Source organism: Ruditapes philippinarum, unplaced genomic scaffold (genome assembly GCF_026571515.1).
Source record: "Ruditapes philippinarum isolate M1 unplaced genomic scaffold, ASM2657151v2 ctg2709_1_1_1_1, whole genome shotgun sequence".
Classification (NCBI taxonomy): domain Eukaryota; kingdom Metazoa; phylum Mollusca; class Bivalvia; order Venerida; family Veneridae; genus Ruditapes; species Ruditapes philippinarum.
Genome location: NW_026860156.1, coordinates 57391 through 81589, shown reverse-complemented (window position 1 = coordinate 81589; position 24199 = coordinate 57391). Strand labels below are relative to the sequence as shown.

Genomic DNA, 24199 nt, shown 5'->3' with positions numbered 1-24199 from the left:
GATAACTTTTTGTGTGGTCAATTGGTAATTGACTATATTAAAATTTTAATTAACTTAACTTTTTGTGTGCTTAAAACTAAATCATGCATCAAAGAACTATAATATTATGTCCTTAACATAGTTAGTTGGACTTTGAAAACCTAGCAAAGAAGCTGTGTACTTTATATCTACCATTTGGTATATCATCAACGAAACAGAAAATTCTGCACCAAATGCATGTACTAGGAATTACGCTAGAATTATTTTCCTTACAGCAGTCTCAAATCTAATTTAATGATCCACTTCTTAATTCCCATTTTGCATTTTTGAAGAAAATCTTTAGACATTTAATTAGTTGCAGACTTGAGCAAAGCATGTACCTGTAGATTTCTTCCAACAACATATATGCAATGCATATCATTATGAAAAACAAATAACTACTTTATAGATTTAGACAAAAAAAGCTTTAATAGTAAAAAGGACTACTTCAATATAATACAACAATAGACTGCACACATACCAAGGAAAACTTCTCAACAATCTAGTGCTTTATCCACTATTCCCTAATTATTAATCAATCATCATCAACCATATCTTAAATCCCAAAAAAAGCAAGCCATTAAAAAAAACTTCCCAAAACATTTGATGAATCTCAGAACCCAAAGTGAAGGTATTAACAACAAGGATTTTCTTCCTGCTTCAATAAATTACTGGATCCACATGTGTTTTAACATTTCGCACATGGAAACAATTAAAAACAAGTAAAAAGATGTATTTAGGAAAGCTTTTTTACAGGAGATGATAGATTGGTTGAAGTAATTATAACGGTTATATTTACAGATGAGCTGAGTCTTTAATTACTTCCTGCCCTGAACCCTATGGTTACCAGTAATAAAAGGATTAAAATATATTTTCCAGACATCCAAGCAGGAACAAAGAAAATAAACAGTGAAATAATATAAACATGATCAACCAAGCCAATAAACATATTGAAATGTTTGCAGTTATCATTATTTCTAATAACTTTATATACATTTTCACATTTTGAACAATAACTTACTTGTAAGTATTAATAAAAGTTCTACCATTATACATGTTTATGGAATTGGTTCTGAACTTAAAATCAAAACAAACTGTATTTATGTGGGCATAAAAAGTTTAAACTTTTGACATTAATCATAAGGTTCCAGGCTTGCTCCAAATTCAACTAATTTAACACTTAAGTTGAAGATCTCAGGTTTGCTCCTTATTCCACTAATGCCATTTAGCTCTTATATTGAAGGTCTCAGGTTTGCTCCTTATTCCACCAATGCCATATAGCTCTTATATTGAAGGTCTCAGGTTTGCTCCTTATTCCACCAATGCCATATAGCTCTTATATTGAAGGTCTCAGGTTTGCTCCTTATTCCACCAATGCCATTATAGCTCTTATATTGAAGGTCTCAGGTTTGCTCCTTATTCACCAATGCCATATAAAGCTCTTATATGAAGGTCCCGAGTTATGGCTTCTTATTCCAACATTGCCATTTAGCTGCTTATATTGAGAGTTGCTCAGGTTTGCTTCCTTAATTCCACCATGCCATATAGCTCTTATATTGAAGGTCTCAGGTTTGCTCCTTATTCACGCAATGCCACTATAGCTCTTATATTGAAGTCGATCCGCGGTTTGCTTCTTATTCCACCAATGCCATTTAGTCTCTATATTGAAGGTTCAGGTTTGCTCCTTATTCCACCAATGCCAATAATAGCTCTTATTATTGAAGGTCCCGAGTTTGCTTCTTATTACAACAATGCCATTTAGCTCTTATATTGAACCTTATGTCACCAATGCCATTTAGCTCTTATATTGAAGGTCCCAGGTTTGCTCCTTATTCCACCAATGCCATTTAGTTCTTATATTGAAGGCCCCAGGTTTGCTCCTTATTCCACAAATGCCATTTAGGTCTTACATTGAACCTTATTCCACCAATGCCATTTAGTCCTTATATTGAAGGTCTCAGGTTTGCTAATTATTTCACCAATGCAATTTAGCTCTTACACTGAAGGTCCCTTCCATCAATGCCATGTAGCTCTTACATTAAAAGTCCCAGTTTTGCTCCACATTTTTCAATTCTTGTTTAAGTTAGAGATTTTGGTCAAAGACCTATAAATATGATGTGTAGGAGTTTGCAAGTGTATATACATACATAGGGTGTTAAGGGGAAAATATACTAGGGTTATGTATCTTAAGACAGTACAGTTCCCAGTGCAGTGAATACAGTAATTAACATTTATAAGTGTTTTAAAGGGTTGAAAACTTGCTTTTACATATCTATTTAATGTTAAACACATCATTACATGTGCTTAAAATATAGTTTTTCATCTTTCAATATGCCACCTTTCAGCAGTGTAAATAATTGTTTTGAAATAAGACACCAGAAGTTATTCTGAGTAAAAAGCTTAGAAGAATTCCACAAGATTTTCTGGAGGTCACACTTATATTGTTACCAAACTTTGCCAACTGTTAAATAGATTAAGACAGCTCAAAACAAAGAGGCAATCAAAGAAAAAATTCCAAATGAACCAAGAAATATGTGTGTCCACTTCAATGATAATGAGTTTCCCAATCAGGTCTCATTAACACTAACTGCTACTGGCTTCTAGTTTAAAGGGATGACAGGCAATTATGCATTTATTATTAAATAAGAGAGAGAACTACGAGAGTACTAAATGAAGACAATAATAGTTGTCTCCCTTAGAATAGTCATATTGCAGGTAATACAAAATCAGTGTAGCAAATACTACCCTATTGCTTTTGCAAGTAATCACTAATATTAACATTTAGACTTAGGTAGTAGAGGATATTATTAAAGGCATTTGAAATGTTGATTAATATCAAACAGTAACATTTACAGCAATATGCACCACTGACTCCAAACTGAGACACAAGCAGGTCTATAAACCTTAAATACACATTTTTTGAGATTACAACAAAAACATTAAAGGTCTTATGAACATACAAGATCAAATTTGTACCTTCTTTATGTAATATGAACAGATAAAAGACAAATAGCTAATATATGATGCAGCCCACTGAGCCTTGTCAAATTTTCATATTAAACAGAGTCAAATTTTCATATGAATTAAACTAACCGTTAAACAATATTACTGCTGGATATTTTTTTTTCCATGTCAAAAAGTAACTTACCAAATATTTCAGGTTTTGCAAGTGGGGCAGTTGGGTACAATTCTTCGTAACATTCCTCGAAAACTTCCTCTGTATCTGCTACCTCATTGGTCATGTGATCAGCCAAATCACACGCCTTGTCGACGATATTTATTGTCACATACATTCCGCAGAAAAATGTGAAATAATCGTAAAAGTTATGATAAAACCAGGACACTATGAGCGTCAGAATTGTTAAAATCAGCACCATTGTTACACATCAATATCTTAAACCTCATGACGTCTTTTTTATAACCTTTTTCTACAAATATTCACAGCTGATCAAAGTAACCCCTATTTTTTTTCTATGAAATAATATGCAAATTCTTCACTTTGAACACATAACTCTATCACATTTTCCAACATCCTTTTCAGGCTAAAAACATCCTTCACGCTAGTCCATTTAGATGAGCTTTCATTTAAAAATGTAAATTAACCTACTTTTTCCATTAATATTTATGTACTTTCAATGCTTAATAAACAAAAATTTCATCAAATCTTGCTAATAAATCTATTTCCATTATGTTGATAAAGTGAAATTTTTTTTCATGGTGTAGAAAAATTAATACATCCCCCACTAAAAAACACTTTGCAAATTTTAAGGTTTATATGATGGTCGCACAGTTTGTATATAAAAGTTTTAAACATATATAAGAAAAGCAACAAAGTGTGACAATAAAGCGTTTACAGATATATCAATCAGTGTATACTATCCATATATACACTGACATTCATTTGTGATAAGTTTTCTTTTTATTCCTTAAAATAAATTTTCCCACAAGAATGCACATATGACACTTTTCTTCAAAAAATTCAACTTAATTTCAGTATCTTTTATATGCAGTTTCAAGGAAACACAATATCATACTTGAAAGTTTCGTGTCTAGTCAAAATCCATATTTTTATGGTCAAAATCCATATTTTTATGGATAAAATCCATATTTTTATGAGTAAAATCCATATTTTTTGGTAAAAATCTTATTTCCTTATTTTCATGCAGATATATAAATGAAAGGTATATATTCAAATGCTGATGTTTTAAAATAGGCCAAATCCTAATCCAAATCTAATGTAAAACCATTTCAATAAAATGTTAATTCCATAAATCTCAGAGAAATGCACTGTTCTTTTAAATCACAATAGATTAGGATAACCCGTATCATGTATATAAAAGGAAGATTATCAATATAAAGGTCCCCCCCGTTCAAAACAACCCTGTCACACGCACGTCAATTACCCCCCTTTCATATATACTTGATCCACAGCGTAAAACTGCCCAATTTACGCTCTAATCTTGTGTAGTAATCAGTAATCATAGTTTACGATACCTTTACTGTATAACTACCCTACCTTTACTGTATAACTACCCGTTTGTAGTGGATAATATTGTGTGAAAAATTAATACGTATATTTAAATTGTTACGAATTTATTCTCTCGCTAAGGTGTAAATACAGAATTAATACCCAATATAAATAACCTAAAGTTTGTACAAAATGTCCACTTCAAGTCTTTTTAGTCTTTTCATTAAAATTCAATTAATCGTAAAATGTGATATTAAAATATCAATATACTATGTTCTATAACTATTTAGATCACCTGGAGTTTGTTTTTTCTCTAATTTAATGCAACTCTGCATTTATCAATAGAAATCTTTGGTAAATAAATCATGGCCAAAATAAACATATTATTTTAGTCTTTTCTAGTATTTGCACTGCTGAAAAGGTGTGTAAATTTCAAAACTGTTTAAGTTTCTATTCTATTTTCAAACATAGTGGTATACTATCACTCTAATGATAGGTTATTGAAGTAAAACCAATCTAAATCTTCTGAATAATTATTACAGACTGAATTTTAAAAGTTGAATTCTAGGTGAAATGGTCATTAGAATACATAAAACAAAGTACCTTGGACAAAGGAAGAGTAATTTATAACTTGCAATTTAACAAATTGAGAATCACTAATAACAGAGCACCTACTGATAGATATACATTTGTTCATCAAACCCATCAAATTTTATAGAATTTTAAATGTTCATTCACTACTACCCCTGTTGATTTTACAGTCACAGGACAATTTACTTGTTCAGAGAACAGTCATACTAATGCATAGAAATTTATTCCTCTATCTAAATGTGCTGAAAAAAAAATAATTCATTACGATATTTAGCTTATGACACTTTAACATGCTCACAATCTGGACCTGTATTCATTGAAGTTGTACCAGTACTACAGTCCTGGCGAGCGTTTCACTAACATTCTGTAAGTGTAGCGTAAAAAACTTTTTAAGTAAATTTGGACTTACGCTAAACGCAAATGTATATTAGGTGCGTTTCACTAAACTAAGTGAGTGTAACTTTACATTTAAACCTATGCAAATGCTTAGCTAAGAAAGTTTAGTGAAACGCAAATAAAATGTAAGTTCTGCTTACGCAAAAAGTAACGTTCAAACACGAGTTATGATAACACAAGTACATGAGTGAAAAGCACCCCTGATCCTTTTTGGTAATTCTCCTCAAGTGAGAGTCAACTTCTCCACATCATAACATGTGCCAATGAGGAGGATGCTAGAATAATTCACTTGACTTTTGTCAAAGATAATCTTATAATAATTTAAAGCTTAGGGGACCATTATGCTCTGTTGACAACATAATAATTTCTTTTATCTTTATTACTGCCAGACTATAATCAGATTGTTGAGACAAGTATAATATAAAAATCTCTTAAATTGAAAACTTTTTTCATACAGTATAAAATTTGCATAATGTATTGGCCAAATAACTGACAACATTGACAATAATTATAGAGTTTATACCTCACAATGTCACCTCACACGACCATGTCAGTCATTGTATACCATGTTATAAAATCAAAGTCACAACTTAATCCATGCTATATCGTATACTAATTATAATAATCCCTCTTGTTAGAGAGCAATGAACTTGAAAAAATATGTTAATATATTATAACAGTTTAGTATGTTTATAGCTTACAATATAAAAACCATGAAATATTAATTACCCTTGTGAAGTATTAAATAATTGCTGTAAATAATGTCTCGAGAAAATGTGATATCTTTATTATAATGTCTGGTAATGTATGTCCATATCAAAGTTGAGTTCAAAAGCATTTAGTTTAGTTATTGAAACACTCTCCGATCCAATGCAGGAAAGCAATGAAATGTAAAGTTTCTTGCTCAAGGAAACAACGGCTTACATATGCCCACCACAGCAGCAAATCCTTATCAAATGCTTAAATTTAGCATTTGATATGTACCTATGGGAAAACATTTTCTCCATAATTTGCTATAAGCAAGGATTTTCTATAAAATTTACCAAAAAGCTGGATCCCTTGGCTAAAATAGACAAGTCCCATTTTTAACCTATCAATTTTACTTAAATAATGAACTTATAAAATGATAAATCTCTGCTTAAACAAATACACATTTTTTCAGTTTAAGTGATAAGTGTAATACTATATGTGTCAGATAACAAAATGAAAGTATCAAGTTATAATATTTAATTATTTAAAACAAAAGGGACACCAGAAATGAAACATAATATTGTAATTTATAGTCAATATTAAACTTCAGCTATACAGGTGGTATTCTAAAATCATGTCAAAATTTGTGTCAATTTATAAACCTAAAGCACACAGGCTTTTAAATTATTTAATTTTTTATTCTTTCTCTATAGGTCTAATAATGATTGTCATAAAAAAAAACTCACATAAAAGCGAAAATAGCAATACACCATTCAATTGTATCCCTGATCCCTTATCTCCAGGGAGTAACGAGGACTTTGAATTATCAAACCCCTACCTACTAACATAAACAGCCATTGTGAGCCAACTGGACAAATAATTAAAAATTTTGATGGCAAGACAAAACCCACCCAAACTGCACAGCAGTGCAGTGACACCCTTGACTAGTGTAACAGATTTGGTTATTTGCCGTACTGCTGGGGATGAGTTTTGGGGTGGTGAGGATGGGAGTGGGGATGGTGTGGATGGGAGTGGTGGTGGTTTGGGATGGGAGTGGGGGTGGTCAGCAGGGCAAGATTACAGTTGATTGGTGTATTACAGATAAATATCCTGTCATGTCTAATCAACTCCATTAGCCTTAATAAAACGACCATAATTTATAATGTGGACTTTAATTCAACCTGCTTAATAACAAATTACCAATCACCAATGATCTACATCTGAATTATTTTCTCAAATCCCTCTGTCACAATAAATACTAACTTTCATTATATATAAACACTATATAAAGAATTGGAAGTAACACACACACACACAACAAATCAAAGGTAAATCACAATCAAACAGTAAAATGTAGGGTATTACATACAACATCATATAATGAAAACTCTAAAGAAATTCACCTCACACACTTCAAAACAACCACTTCCACAGAAATGCCAAGTAAACACAGAAAAAAAATTCTCTACAAAATCTTACTGGACTGACTTACAGACTTCTAACAATAACTACACTAAAACAACATTTTTACTGAAGTTGCTACTCATAAAATATTTATATTCTATTGATCAAGTCTTTATTATTATCAGAAACTTATGCATGTAAGTAAATTCAAACAAAATCCTCTGCTCTTGATTTTGCTTGCTTTTTTAAAGAAATATATAAACTGATTGCAAAAAAAAGGGAAATAATAATAATTTAAATGTTTCCTTGACATGAATAGACATTGTAATGTGATAATGAAGAGAGATTTGTGAAACAAACCTATGAAAAGATGTTGTTGAAGTGTTTAAAATGATAAGATATTCTATATAACTAAATTCTACCAGTATAATGTAATATGTATAAGAATATGGGTGAAAAAATGACAAACAAGTATATACTATGTACCAGGTGGAAGAGACAAAATATGGGTGAAAATGACAATGACTAATTAAAATCTTCTCCAAGGAAACCTTTTAATGAAAATGCCGAAAATACCAAAAATATGAAAATATTGAATTCTCATGTATTGATAGATCCCTACTCTGACCATTTATTTGAATAACAATATATTTGACAACAAACATTGACTTGACATATATGTTGGCTGCGATGAAATTCTAATTGTATCCACTAATCTGATAATCAGAATTAGACAGGTCAGGGATCTATGCATTGGTTGAAAATGAAATTTGTCCAACTTTGGAATTATGTAATGTTATAAGTTAAGGTGTATCAAGAAAATGTACAACACTAGAGCAGGTAACAGCTTGGTACATGGAGGTGCTGAATGCACTGACACTATACAAGTGCCACAGGTCAGCCTCCAAAAAGACAGAATGCAATCAGAGATAAAACTCAGTACCACATTTTGTAAATATGTCTACATAAAAACACATTAAAATTTGTTATTTGTTATCTAAATACTTAGTTCATCTTAACACATGAAACAGTTCTCTTTGATAACAAATTATGAAAGATTTTCGCATAAAAAATGTAATGCATAACTATGTTCCAAGAAAGTTTTTGAACGTTAAAAAAAATGTATAAAATGGAACATTTAGATGGTTATATATATCTGATGAATCATAAGAACAGATTTCCTCGTAGAAGATAACAACACATGAAGTATGAATGTACTTACAGCGAGACCGCCTTGTGACAGCCTTCTCCGTGGAAGCTTTGTTAGTAAACATAGAACGTTTAGTTGAGGAAGATACGGTAAGAGGCGAGGGCATAGACTGCTGCCGTAACACAGGCTTCACAATCTTAGGGCCGGGTTTCCGCACAACACCTTCCCCACTACTAGAACTATCTAGCGCTATACAGAGCAGCATGGGTAAGAGAAGGACAAATACACCGTGTTAAATTAGTTCTATAAAACTCTTCCTTACATTAACAATCTCAACTCTAATATTTCACTCTACACTTATTTTTTTTCATTCAATTCTGTAAAATCATTAAACAAATTTGGAGCAAAAAAATTTCATGGGAATTCAACATAATTTTCTTTCCAATAACAAAATAAATGTCATTCTGTTGAGCAATTTCTTATTTTCAAGAATTTTCTTCTATCAAACAATTCACAATGTAATCTATAATATTTTGCAAGACCTAAAAATTGAAATTAAACAGACTGTAGTTTTGTGAAGCTTTATCTCATAAAATGAATTTTGTCAGACATTTTAATTTCATGATAAATAATAAAATGTTATAATGGAAATTTCTGCTTTAAAGTTTTTACAAATTTTGTGAATTTCTGTCTGCAAATTACCTATTTATTGATCTGGTTATATTGTTCAATGTTCAGAAGAGTTTCATATTTCAATCATACACATTTCATGAACCCCCGCCAACTTTACATACAAAGGGGAACAACTATGAAAGGTGTATGATACCCAAAGCAATATTAAGCAAATGCATTGTGAGAGTTATTTCCCTTGTCCAGTGATAAATTAGCAAAATGTATAAAACAATGTTAGTTACCCTCAGCAGCTGAAAGTTGGTAAATGTTAATAATGAAAACATTAAGTTATTGTTTCTTTTACCATGCATAAAATCCTGTAGAGTAGTATTTTACAATCAAATTAGTAAATTAACTCTAAGTTTATTAAAAAATGTATTCACAAGAAAAATACAAAAGTCAAGAATTAGTAATAACTCTGATAAGGAGGGTTAGTTTGAAAAAAAAATAAAAAAATAAATATCATATCAGCCAATCCAGAGCCAGCCTATAAACTCACAATTTGAAGGTGGGAGGAGTGCACTCTTTCTCCTTTTCTGATTGGCTGCAGCTTTCTGTATCTTCATTTCCATTTCTTGGGCTGTAACCTGTGAAGAAATACATTAATATTTGCTGCATTCAGAATTGTTAAACATTTTAATCTAAATCATATTAACATTTAAATCATATCTTCAAACTATGATCCAGATTTCACATCTTTAGTATAGTCCTTTAACAAATATCACTTACTTACATAGAGCTAGAAACACTATTTGCTACACTGAAAGCATCATCAAAATTAGAACAGTCGAATCTAATACAACAAATGTGATGACTTCTCTGGTTAAATTTTTTAACGGATATGTACATACATAATTAGCGATATTTTCGACAAGTTTTCAATGTTTTAATTTTTCAGTCCTTTTACACAGAGTTGACTTGCTAGTGATTGTAAAACAAAGAATTTTTGTCCACTTTGCTATGTAATTTCAGAAAAATTGATATGAACTTAGATGTAATTGTCTTTGGTGTAAAACAAATCCTGTCTCTTCATCCCATTGGTCACTGATATATCTTGAAACTAACACAGCGTTGCCACTCTCATTCTTTAAAAAGCATACGAACAGTATGCCTTATTTTTCCACAATAATTTTACAATTTTCCTTGTACTAAGTAAATGTCTATGTCTTTATAAAATAACAAAATTAAATAAAACATTAAATCTAGATAAGTGAAAACAGTAAACAAATTATTTCACAAAATGCAGATATATAACTATTTGAATTATTGAATTATCGTAACATGGCATGGTCAGTTATGTCACATAACTAATCAAGGCTGATATTTCACGCAATATGCTGACACTGTCTCGCCATCAACACATTAAAGTAATAAAGTAATTATTTTATGTGGCATTATGTCACATGACCTACCTGGGAACCAGATTCTGATATTTCACTAAATGCACTGGAGCTGTCCCGCCTATCTTGTAAAGACATAGCCCGCTCAATCTGCGGTAATTCTGAAACAAAACAAATCAATAAATTACAAAAAATATTTTTAAATTTTTTTGAATTTTAAAAAACTTGGCAATTAAGAAAAGGTATTATGAATCATATAAAACATGTTATATGCAGGACAGAAGCTGTAAGGCCTTTAAAATGCACCAAACAACATACTAAACTAGTGACCCAATTAATACACAATCAAAAAAACAAAGTAATTAGTGAATGCCATTATAAAATAAGGTTGCATTTCAGGCAATTTGGTTTAAATGAAATGTCAATGTTTGTTTAATAAATCACAAAGTCTAAGCAGCATGACCTGTGCATACTTTAACTTCACTTGCACCTGATGCACCTTTAACATTTTTTTACTCTTCTTTTCTTGCTGCATCTATAATATTACCTGCAGCACACCTGTATATCTGCACACATACTCTCTCCAATCTGAACAAGATCCAATAAAACATCTACTCCAGGCTTATAAAACTGATGATTCAAACGTCAAGTGTTATCAAACTGTTTAAAATTTCAAGGGTTTTGCGAAAATTTCTACCCACATATTATGAGGAGAATTTTTAGACCATCTATATTCAAATAAATTGTTTCAAAGTTTAGTGTTACTCATTTGAATACTAAGACAACTGGTATAATCATACTAATGGTGAGGATTTGAATTTAATTAACTTTAATGGTCAACATAAGTTCTCAAAATGCAATAAATGTGAACAAATAGTTTTAAGGACATGCTTTTACACAGTATTATAGACATATTACTGATGATTCGAAATTCTTAAAGCAAGCCTATTTGCTTTTACAAAATCATTCCTATTTTATTCCCTTACATTCTATGACTTTTATAGCATGAAAGACCTTGAATGACAAAATTTTCTAAAACTTATTCAGATTTCAAAAGTTACTAATATTATTATCATCATTATTATTATTATTATTTGGATTATTATTATGATATTAAAAAAAGTTTACAAATAGTTCATAATCTTACGTTTTAGTGTTGTTACATCATCTTCAGTGGTACTCATGTCTGTCCTGCTACTTTGTCTGGAGCTTAGAACAGACCCAGTACCAGTCACACTTCCCCGTCCATCCAGAGAGTCTGCAAGGTCAATATGAACCGCCTTATCTTTTATTGATGGTCTCCTCACTGAATCTCCTGACAGATTCCTAACTCTGTCATTCTTTATAATACTGCTTGACCTTCTGTTCTTGTCTATGTTTTCCTTATCTCTGGATGGAGATGAATCCTTACTTTTTCTGTTTGGAGAACTACTTTTTGAGGTATCAAGTTTATTTCTTGGAGAGTCACTCACAGGTTTATTAAGTTCATTCTTTTTTCTATTAGGTGAAGCAGTACTTTTTCTATTTGGAGACTCGTCTACCTTTGGTTTTGGTGGAGGGGCTGTGTATTTCAATTTGCTTTGAACTTTGCTGTAGTCAGGTATAGCAGATGAAATTCTTTTTTTAGGTTTGGGTATCTCTTTCTCCTTAGGTGGGGCTGGAGGAGGAATATGGGTAAAAGCTTCTACTTTACTCTTTACTTCTGTCTTTGGTTTTACTTGATCTTTTTTGTTATCTATTTGAGACATAATTGCATCCCATTTACTTTTAGGTGGGGTTCTCTTGATTTTCTTTACTGGTTCTTTTTCAACAACAATCTCTGCCTCTTTTTCAATTTCTCCATTTGTTTTCTTGGGTTCTTCTATTACACTTTTGTTTGCAATTTTACTAGTAACTTTTGACAAATCAATTTTACCACGTAACGAGTTTCTTTTATTTTTAAACTCCTCTGTGTTACTCTTGTCTTCTTTAGGTTTAACTGGAAGTGGTGCTTTTAAATACTCTGACAACTTAGATACCACATTTGTTGTATTTGGTTTCTTGAAATCTTTAACTACATTAAACTTCTTTTTCTTTGGAGTCTTTTGTTTTTCATTTTTCTTTTTATCATTCTTATCTTGCTCAGTTTTCTTCTCATCTTCTTTATCTTCAATAGTAATGTTTACAATAGGTACATTTTCCTCTGTGTCATTTTTATCCTCAGAGTTTTCAGTATTAGATTCATTAAGGGTAAAAGTTGAGTCAGTCTCACCATCTCCGGTAAGTGTATCATTCTGCTTGCTTTCTAGTGTCACGGTAGAGTTTAATGCCTAGAAAGAAAAAATATCACACAATCTATAGTCATTCAAAACATCGAACAAATTATAATAATAGAAAAGCAGTCTTCATAAAGTTTGGTAAAATGGCTGCCTGTAACACATATCATTTAATATCCAATCAAGTATTTGTAGTCCCTTGGTGTTGTTAACAAAATGAAAATAACACAAAATGACATTCTGTTGTTTCTTGTTTCATAATATTATTATGCCAATATTCCATTGAATATTCCCTCTGTATATTTCATTAATAAATGGAAACAAAAGAAATTACCCTTTCATATCAGTATAGTCAGGCTCTATACTGTTGGCTTTAAAAAATCTTTATGTTATTCTCAAAGTTTATAATGGACACTTCCAGAGATGGAAAGTGGACCTGCCCATTCAAAAAAATCAGAGCAATCAAATTATCTAGACTCTTATCGAATGTTCAAAAGCAACATTTTTTACTATAAATCTATTATGCTTTTATCTCCAAAATTTCAGAAATGACTGGTTGGCTACAGCTTTCAATTAATATTACATTAAAATTAAATATAATTAGTCATGCTCAAATTTTTCTGGCAGTTGGAGGAGAAAAAAAACACATCTGATGGCAAAAAATAAAATTAATTGATCTGTAATGCTAGAAGAACATATTGGTGAACATTTTGTATCTGTTGATTGTTGAGCACCAGACTTCAAAATACAAAACATATGCCTCTTTCATAAATAAGCTATGTCTTAAAATAAATTTTATTACAAAAAACTAAGCCAACATTTTGGACAACATTTTTCTGCTTTAGGCAACTACCTGAAAAACAAGTTCAAAACGCATTCCAAGACTTTCATGTTATTTTTGTTTTTTTATTTTTTTTGGTTGGCAACACCAAAAATCTCTAACTGAAATAGATATGAGCCGCGTCATGACAAAACCAACATAATGGGTTTGCGACCAGCATGGATCCAGACCAGCCTGCGCATCCGTAGTTGTAAGCGAACAGCATGGATCCTGATCAGACTGCGCGGATGCGCAGGCTGGTCTGGATCCATGCTGGTCGCAAACCCATTATGTTGGTTTTGTCATGACGCAGCTCATATTATTGCAGTTTTCTCAGTAAAATTTTCTAAACTGTTTATTCCATGGAGCTATCTGATATAAAATTGCATGATGAAAACTCCCACTAAAATGTTATCAGTGCACTGGTGGCAGGCAATTATTAGCTGGATTACAATTATTAAAAAGAATAAAAGCTGTAGGATTGGTTGCCCAGCAACATTTCAACATTTTAGATTAAATCGAAAATGCAGCATTACAGAATTTTCATGAAAAAAAAAAAACAAAGTAACAGAGATTCATTTTTACATTTAATCACCGTACTTGTGATCTGAGTAGAATAACTGAGAAAATTCACTGATTACCAAAAAAATACTGACTCAGGCGTCTGCATCTGAACAACATTATAAGTGTTAAGTTTTTATTTCCAGTTTTCTAAGTAATTATTTCCTGTTACCTGTAGCATACTGAATGGTAAGTTTTTAATTCTATAATCATCTTAAAAATTTTCAACTTCCTTCTCTGAAGGTAATCAATGTTTAAGAGTATAATATTGCAAAATCTCCCATCTAATATAATATTGAATATTGATAACAAATGATTTGTTAAGAAGTCCAACATTTATTTCTGACACTAGAAAATTTGTTAAAATGGAAAAACAAGTAAACCTTAAAGAACACCAAAAATGGAAAAATCGAAAATGTTGCATTGAATTTTGAAAGTAGTGGTTATGCCAGCTATCATCCATGCCCTCTATGAACCAAATAATGTCTCTATAACCAATTAAATGTTACCTTTATATCTTCCACCTGGGTGATTTCGTCCTCAGACTCCTCAGTCTCTTGTATGTTGTCCATGGCAACCCCTTCTGATCTCAGGTACTCATTTCTGTAAACATCAAATACCAGGTAATTATAGCAATTTATACCTATAACTGACACTGAATTTGTTATTAAAACAATACATTCATAGCTGAAATAATATTTTATATAACCTTTTATAATATCTTCTTTTTTCCATCTTTACACTTAGCAACTAGTCCTCTTATTTACTTGGACAGAAAACGAAATATTGAAATATATTTAAAATTTTTACATCTGCATTTTAAGAAGTTTAAACCCTATATGGTTCTTAAAAACTAATTATTCATACATAGCATGGCTACTTTATCACTATAGACCACAATAAAAATGCACATGCTTAAATCCTTATGGTAAAAAGCCATAAATTTAACATTGCTTAAAATATATTTTTTGCTAATAAAAATAAGTACAGGATATGATAAAAAGTAAATACAAATCCATACAGGATAGTGTTATAATGCAGTAAGATAATTTATCGGTTTAACTACCATATTTCCTCAGATAAGCACATCTCATTTGTTTATTTAAAGATAAGAAAACTCTCATTTAAAATGACCTTATTAACTTAAGTCCCCTGACAGCAGCATGTAGCATTTTTGTAAACAATTCTTTTACAAACTTAAATCCTTTTAAAACTTCAATGGAAGATGAGCACAAGCGCAAAAAGTGTTAACAATAAACACATAAACAGTATAATAATTTAATAGTAATTTTTTGTTTCCATTAAAAATCACTTATACTGAAGCCTAGTTACACTGGTTAACTAGAATGACTTTACTATATTGGAAGACACTTTGACAAGCACCTTTGGGACAACTGGACAATGACCAGTGATGAATATAACATCCAATTACTACAAACATTATTGATACATTCAAATGAAACAAATGATGTTGATTTGAACAACCTTGTTGAAAACTTTATCATAGTAATAAGGATTTCACTGATACTAAAAGTCCTATAGAGATTTGTTCATATTCCATTTGTTGTAGTAAATGAAAATAAAATGAGAGACATTAATATTTGATTAATATATCAAGGCATCAATCAGTACAAATGTGAATCATAAACAATTATGTATAGCAAAAACAGTACTTCTGTCATTTGAAAATGTTATAAAACTATTAAAACCTTTGATGAACTTAAGTTTTTTGTTGTAATTTTCTTTCTTTGGTCTGATCACATTTTAGATCTTGCTTCTTTTATAAACATAATTTTGTGGAAATGATGGTTTTATAGACCTATTGCCTTCCCATGTTAAAACACACAAAAGGGCACCCAAATACAACCACCAATGTTTCCTAGCAGGAAAGCATTCTTACATGAAAGACACTCTTGTGCAGCTTGAACCTACAGCAGTGACTGAGGCAAATAGTTCAAAGTTAACAGACCTAACCTCTTGGCCACAGATGCCCCATCTTCTAAATAAATGCTTTTCAGAATAACTGTATAATAGTCTCTTTAAGCCACTGATCTCACAAAAGAATTAAATTTTTCAAGGATCAAACCAAAGTAGACAAAAACTAGAACTATCACTAAATGTGATTAATACCCCCACAAGACTGCTTCGGAAATGAGGATGTTACTAGTAACAGAATACCTTGTAAAAGAATTGAAATATAGAGTTATGGTTGTGGGCAATTAAAGATAGTTGTGGTTCTTATATGTTGCATTTCCTTTCAATGTGGTTGGCCATTGATGAAGTTTAATTGAATTACTCTGTAATAAGTCCAGAAATACAAAGAAAAGGAACAAAGGGCAATAACTCTATAAATACTGAAGATAGAATTATCGTTCTTGTGCACTGCACTTCCTCTTATTGTGCTTGGCCATTGTATGAAGTTGTTTTGAATTCCAACCAGAACGTTTTAAGTTATGCTCCTGACAAGGAAAAGTATCAAAGGGCAGTAACTCTGTATTTTGTCAAAATGGAGTTATGGCTCTTGTGCACTGCACTTCCTTTTAATGTCCTTGACAACTGTATGAAGTTGTATTGAATTCCAAACAGTAGTTTTCAAGCTAAGCTCTGGACAAGGAAAAGTAACAAAGGGCAATAACTCTGTAATTACTTTAGATAGAGTTATGGTTCTTGTGCACTGCACTTCCCCTTATTGTGTTTGACAATTGTATGAAGTTGTTTTGAATTCCAACCAGTAGTTTTCAAGTTATGCCCCGGACAAGGAAAAGTAACAAAGGGCAATAACTCTGTAATTAGTCAAGATAGAGTTATGGTTCTTGTGCACTGCACTTCCTCTCAATGTGCTTGACCATTGTATGTAGTTATATTGAATTCCAACCATTAGTCTTCCAGTTATGGTCCGGACAAAAAAATCAATGGAAAAGTAACAAAGGGCAATAACTCTGTAATTACTTTAGATAGAGTTATGGTTCTTGTGCACTGCACTTCCCCTTATTGTGTTTGACAATTGTATGAAGTTGTTTTGAATTCCAACCAGTAGTTTTCAAGTTATGCCCCGGACAAGGAAAAGTAACAAAGGGCAATAATTCTGTAATTAGTCAAGATAAAGTTATGGTTCTTGTGCACTGCACTTCCTCTCAATGTGCTTGACCATTGTATGTAGTTATATTGAATTCAAACTATTAGTCTTCAAGTTATGGTCCGGACAAAAAAAGCAATGGAAAAGTAACAAAGGGCAATAACTCTGTAATTACTTTAGATAGAGTTATGGTCTTGTGCACTGCATTTCCCCTTAATGTGTTTGACAATTGTATGAAGTTGTTTTGAATTCCAACCAGTAGTTTTCAAGTTATGCCCCGGACAAGGAAAAGTAACAAAGGGCAATAACTCTGTAATTAGTCAAGATAGAGTTATGGTTCTTGTGCACTGCACTTCCTCTCAATGTGCTTGACCATTGTATGTAGTTTTATTGAATTCCAAGGAAATATGGTAGTTTTTGGGGGTTTAATAACAAGGACATGACTATGGTGTTCAGAGTCAGCAAGAAACCGAAATTTTGACATACTTGTAATTTTATCTGAATCATTTATTCTTAAATGTCTATTTGATATAGAGCAAATTATGGAAGAAACTTTCTGTACAGGCTGTGGGACAAACTGGGTAATATGGATTATTGATTTTGCCGCCCCTCAGGTGTTTCTTTTGAACAAAACTTAATCTTGTAACCTTGTTTTGTTTTGAAACAGGATATTTTTGCTTTGAATCTGAACTGTCTCTTGAAACTGTAAAGAATTTCATTTCAGTTTCTTAAACTAAAAGGCAGTTTTTAAAATTGAAAAGGCCACAAATTTTAAAACTGAGTACAACTAAGAAACATCTCAAAAAATTGCAAAACCCACATTTTTAAATTTAAAAAATTTTTGTGAAATTTTGGGGTACTAAATGGGTAAAAACCTTATTTCCTTTTTTTTAAAAAATAATAATAAAATTTGCATTTTTTGTTTTTACCTTTTTCCTGTCATATCTATATCTTACCTCTCATTCTCAGTATCAGTGTCTCCTGTCATTGTTCCAAAGTCACTATCTGATTCTACAGGTACTGGACCAAGCTTTGTTACATCTAGATAATAATAAATATGAACATAACAGTTACTGTAGTTGGCTAATATTGATATAACTAAATATTTACATTCAATGATAAATATATATTTATCCTAACTTCTCAGGTTTTTGTTGTTGTTGTTTTTGCCTCTTTTAAAAATATCTCCATTAAAATGTCAAACAGAAACATCATTCATAAAGTTCTACTTATTCAGGATTCCATAACTATAAATCAAAATTCTTTTCCTAAAGACAGAAACATAATTTAGAACAAATGTATGGGAACATGTAGAATAGACAGTAAGTCTCGATTATTGTAAAGAATTGTAAATAAATGGTACTATAATATTCTTCCTCTGAGAACTGTTTCAGTCTAAAACCCATGTTCACAGAAACTCTCCCTACAAAATTTGGATTTCATGAAAATTTAGATAATTTAAGAATAGAAAAAAAAATTTATGTAATTTATTTAAAGGGCATTTTTTTAAATCCCCCCCCCTTTTTCCAATTTAATTAAAAATCTTTTTTTTTGAAAAAAAAAATGTTTCCCGCCTGCAACTTGCCCAAACCTTTTTAAAGTTTTTACCTTCTTTGCTTGAAAATTTTAACTTTTTTTTTTTACTTTTTTAAAAACTTTAATAAAAATGTCAAATGGCAACTTTTTTCCGGAATTTGGGAACCAAAATTCAATAAAAAAAATTTCCAAAATAACAAATGACCTTTTTAATGGGGCTTTTTGTTTTTTAAATGGAACCAATTTTGAAAAACGCAACCCCTTAAAACCTTTCAAAAAAGCTGGTTTAATTTTTCTTTCCCCCCCATTTGGGAAAAAATTTTTCAAAAAATCCCAAATTGGAAAAAGGAAGCTGTGGGGTTTAATATTTTATTTTCCCAAAAAGGGGGTAGGGACCCGATTTTCCTCATCAGGTTTTCTTTCCCCAAAAAAATTTTTTTTAAACGCAAAGGGGTTAAAAAGGTTTTGGGCCAGTCATACCAAGGAAATTCGGGGTTAAAATCCTAAGTGGGTTTCAACACCCCTTTTCCGAAAGGGTTTAGAGCTAGTTATTTAAAGGAAAATACTCAAAAAAAGGTTTTTATTTTAAAATATTGCAAAATTCATATTCTTAACTAAAAACATTGTGTATATTTTAACATAAATACACTGCATCAATACAAACCTCTGAAATCCTCGATAAGATTTTTGTGGACAGAATCTGCACGTTCTGGGAAGTGACCATGGAAACCTTTGTCCAGCCATTCTTGGGGAGAGTTCAAGGTCAAAGTTCCTATCTCAGAGTCAGTATCCGGTGCATAACCTGAAATAGTTTGATTTGTTTTTTTTTCAATTATTGTGTAAAGATCTGCATTGATGAAGTTCAGGGTTTTTGCATAGTTTACAGTAGAACAAATTTAATATCCTATACTAGATTATTAGGATTAAACAACAGCAGTATTACTTTTTATGCAGAATTTGTACATTGATAGCATGCTTAGCTTCTTAGATATTTATATACATTTTCAGTCAAGTATTTTAGTGACCTTGAAATATCTCAACATTTGATATAGGAAAATAATTTTGTATAATTGAATATTAATATTTTTTGCAATGTAAATAATTTTGATGATGATTATTGTGATGATTTGCTTTTCCAACACAATTTGTGGTACTACTGAATAAGTCATTTTTGCCTACTCAGTGAACAACAAAAATGTTCCTTCATTCTTCGTAAAGTTTAATGACAGCCCTACAATTAGTGCCGTCAAGTCACAACATCTCTGCTTCTGGCAAACAAAAAATATCATACAACTATTGACAACCCAAGTGTCTCTGTAATGTTTACAAAAGAGCGTATTGATTCATCAGCCATTTTCCGGTCTGAACAGCCCGAGAAACTAAATCAATTTCTTCTTATAATCCAAGTTTTCAGTATATAGCTACTTTGCGATGTTGAAATTCTTGTGCAATATTGAAAGACGGGTTTATGAATCAACATCAAAGTTCAATAAATGTTTTATCAGCAAAAAACAAACTAAATTTTTCTTGGCTTAAAAATTTGATTTTCCCTAACAAAAAAATTTTTTTTTGGGAAAAAGAAAAATTTCCCCAGATGTAAAATTTTTTCTGTGTTGTAAAAAATTTTTCCAACTTGAAAAAAATAAAATTTTTTTAAAGAAAGGGACAGATTTTCTTTTAACATTATAATAACCAAAAGGGAACATTTAAATTTTGATGTTTTTTAAAAAATTTTGGGGGGCTCCCAATTTTTTCCCTTGTTTATTTCCCATTTTAAAACATTTTTTCTAAAAAAGGCCTTTAAAAACCAAATTTTTAACAATCAACATCACATAAAAGTTTATTCATTATTTTCTCTTTTAAATTAAATAGTGTTTATTTAAAAAAAACTATTTCCTGCTAAACCCCTTAAAAAAAACCCTTAAAAATGGGACAAAAATAATTCAAAAAAAATTAACCCCCTTTTAAACCCCTTTTTTTTTAAACCTGAAATTTTTTGGCCAAAAAGGATTTAAAATTTTTAAATTTAAATTAAGAAAAGAGGCCCCGGGAGAAAACCTTTTAAATTAACCCATTCCATCAAAAACCCAGACTGAATTCCTTAATACAAAAATCTTCTAAAAGTCAGGATAAAAAAAAAATTTTAATTAACAAAAATTTAAATTTTTAAATTTTTAATTATAGGGGCCCATTCATAATTATAACAACCCCCCAAAGGCAAAGTGAAAGATAAAAAAACATATAAATATCAGAAAACTTTTAAAAGGGAAAAACACCCTTTGATCTGTAGCCCGGGGGAAAAAAGGGGAAAAAAAACATTAAAATGGAAGTTAGAAAATATAAGGGAAACCCTGTAGATAACAATAAATATCTATAATAACTAGATGTCCTAAACTTTTCCTCCCTATAAAAATTTTTTTACATTTTTTTCTTTTATTCTGAAAACCAAAGAAAGGTCAAAGCTTTCATGCTGATTTAGCCTGCTTTTTTCCCAAATAAAAATTTAAATTAGGGTTAAAATTACTTTTTTAAAAATATTATTTGGTTTTTTTTTTTTTTTTTTTTTTTTGGAGGGATAATTTTTTTTTGGAAAATGAAAAACCAGCTGTGTTTTCTCAATTTTAAATTTTAAAGGTTTTTTTTGAAAAATTTCTATCCCAGAAAAAAATTAATGGTCCAAGTTTTTCCCCAAAAACAACTGGGTCTTAAAAAAAAAATGGGAAAGGGAAATAAATTTGGAAAACCTTTAAGGCAGTTTTCACCTTACAAAAATCAGTCAGTTCCCAAAACATGGACACACCAAAATTTAAAACGGGATGGTTGTGGTATAAAAAAAATGGGGTTAACGGAAGGGATAATCAGTGTTTGTTCAGGGGGCAAAATTTAAACCCAAAAAAGATAAAACAAAAGACTGGTTTCATCTCCTAATTTATGTTTACAAAGATGGGAAAACCACAATCACACGCTGTACTTAAAGCATCCAAAATGAACACCCTATAATTACACCTTCATTAAATAAAAGAGGAACTCTATAACCTTGGGTGTTTTTTTCCTGTTGCAATGTTGTTGCCAGCATTTCTAACTTTCAAAGTTTTGTTTGTTTGTTTTTTTTTCTGCTTTTTTAGGCTGATTTTATCACTTATTTGGTCATTTGTGGCAGATGATTGGCTTGGCCAGCTTTCACACCAGTAAGTACCAACTTCTCTGCAAGTGACTGGCTAATAATTCCATATTATATCTTAAATCAGCCATGAGATACATTCAATGACCATAAGGTCAAAGATCAACTGTCAGCATATTAAGGCCTAGCCTGAGGATCAAACCACCAACCCCTGGATTACCAATCTGATGCTGTCTCTATTGAGTTCAGCAGGCAAAAAAATTTTTTAAGATTACGGGCCTGAAAATTTTCTAAAAAGGATACTTTATACTTAAAAAAAATGCAACTGGCATTTAAAATTGTCCTAATAAGGGAAGTACCTAAAACTTTCCCAAAATGAAAATTTTTAAAAATTTTTAAAATTGCTCAAAATCATAATGTAATAATTTTTTTTTGACAAATAAACTCTTATCTGATGATAAGATCTAGTCAAAAATAAAATTTGTTCAATGGACAGAAATCCCATCCAACCCCACCCAATCACCATCCCCTCATTCCCTAATCTCTGTCACTGGAATGCATAAAAAGTAAAAACATGGTAACTGACTTCTTATAGTCTCATTATCTTTGCTAATTATTAAACTTTCAACCTCCATATTAATAACTATGTCATTCATTATTCACTTACATACATGTTTATACATTATACTGAACTCTAATTTTTGTACTAGAACAGTAAACCCCCATTTATAACACTAAATATTCATAGACAGGCTTTCAAATGGATATGAGTTTGTATTGATTATGGAGAAAAGTGATATGATATTATGTCAGATAAATGGGAAGTTCAATATAATAGATTTGTCTACCATGGGAACAGAACTATCCCAGGATTGGCGATGGACAGCCAAATCCTAATGCCAAAATGTTAAACGCTTTCCTACGCAAATTTTTTTACGGAATAATCTAGAATGGTTTGTGAGCTGATGAAAACAAATTACATGTATATTGTATTTCTACCGTGATCCATAAATAAGAACTGTAATCCATATTTAGACAGATTTTTTATAAAACAGTGTCATTGATTTCCTTACAGACATTACCATTGCCAAAACATTTCTTTTTTCCTATGGATGCAGTGGCTGTTGTATACAATTATTTTCTTTGAAAGATCATAATTTTATTCATTCAAAAGGGATGCCCTTAAAATTACTTATACAAGATTTAGTTTGATTGTGTTGGATACTATAAGCTTATTGAGACACTCTCGAACTAACCAGTACTAAGCAATGAGTGTAAAGTGTCTTGCCTGTGTAAAAAAAGACTTGACCTTTGTCGGGGTTTGAACTAACATGACCAGCAATCCTAAAATAGATTACTAAATTTAACCACTTGGCCACACCTTCATTCTCATGTTGGTAACTTACATGGGAAAACTCTTTAGTACTGCTGTACTGTCCAAAATGCTGTATTATTATTTAAGTTCCATACTTTGAACAATTTAAAGCAGTGGTAGCTCTCCTGAAGGTGTTTTTCAGTGATAAATCTATAGGTAAGTTAAAGCCCTCAGTGTTGGACACATGCCTAGGTTAATGACAATATATCAATCCACCTGGCATCTACAAGGGTCAAGCTATATAAGGGTAATACACAGTGACTTAAATCAGAGCTCTACCAGCAGGGATGGGATTGACATAGGTCTTGATTAATAACAAAGGTCTGTCTGATAGTTTCACAGCAATTAATCAATGTTGAGGACAAATGATTTACTGAGATATGCCAGATCATTCCTATCCAGCCTGTCCTTCAAGCGTTAATTACAATGATACCAAAAACAGATCTATGCCAACTGCTTCCGTAATAACAAAATATTTCTAGAAATTAAACTCCTAATTTAAACATCCCAGCAAAATGGATTACTTTATAATCCTATATTAGAGGACAGACCTAATTTTTCTCTGAATTAAGTATTAACTTTCTAAGACACTCAAGCCTGACTATTTCATTATTATCTATATTAAATCTAACTATTAATCTCAAGAGATTTAAATGGATATAAATTTAACTGAAATACTTTGACTGCTGTCAGCAATTTTACAGTGCCAAATAATCCTGGAAATAG

General features: G+C 31.1%; 1 protein-coding gene across 4 annotated transcripts in view; it reads right to left on the bottom strand.

Annotated features, from left to right (window-relative positions):
* LOC132759065 (CAP-Gly domain-containing linker protein 1-like) overlaps positions 1-24199 on the bottom strand; it is a 108907-nt gene that overhangs the window by 48792 nt on the left and 35916 nt on the right. For 2 of the 4 annotated variants that reach the window (XM_060750787.1, XM_060750789.1), the window contains exons 5-11: positions 19642-19779; positions 18398-18482; positions 14875-14968; positions 11877-13038; positions 10802-10890; positions 9889-9976; positions 8790-8825 (exon numbers count right to left, since the gene is read on the bottom strand). In XM_060750787.1, coding sequence (XP_060606770.1) covers positions 8790-8825; positions 9889-9976; positions 10802-10890; positions 11877-13038; positions 14875-14968; positions 18398-18482; positions 19642-19779 — 1692 coding nt within the window. The remainder of the gene's footprint in view (positions 1-8789; positions 8826-9888; positions 9977-10801; positions 10891-11876; positions 13039-14874; positions 14969-18397; positions 18483-19641; positions 19780-24199) is intronic. The other 2 variants (XM_060750790.1, XM_060750791.1) reach the window with 1 other exon arrangement.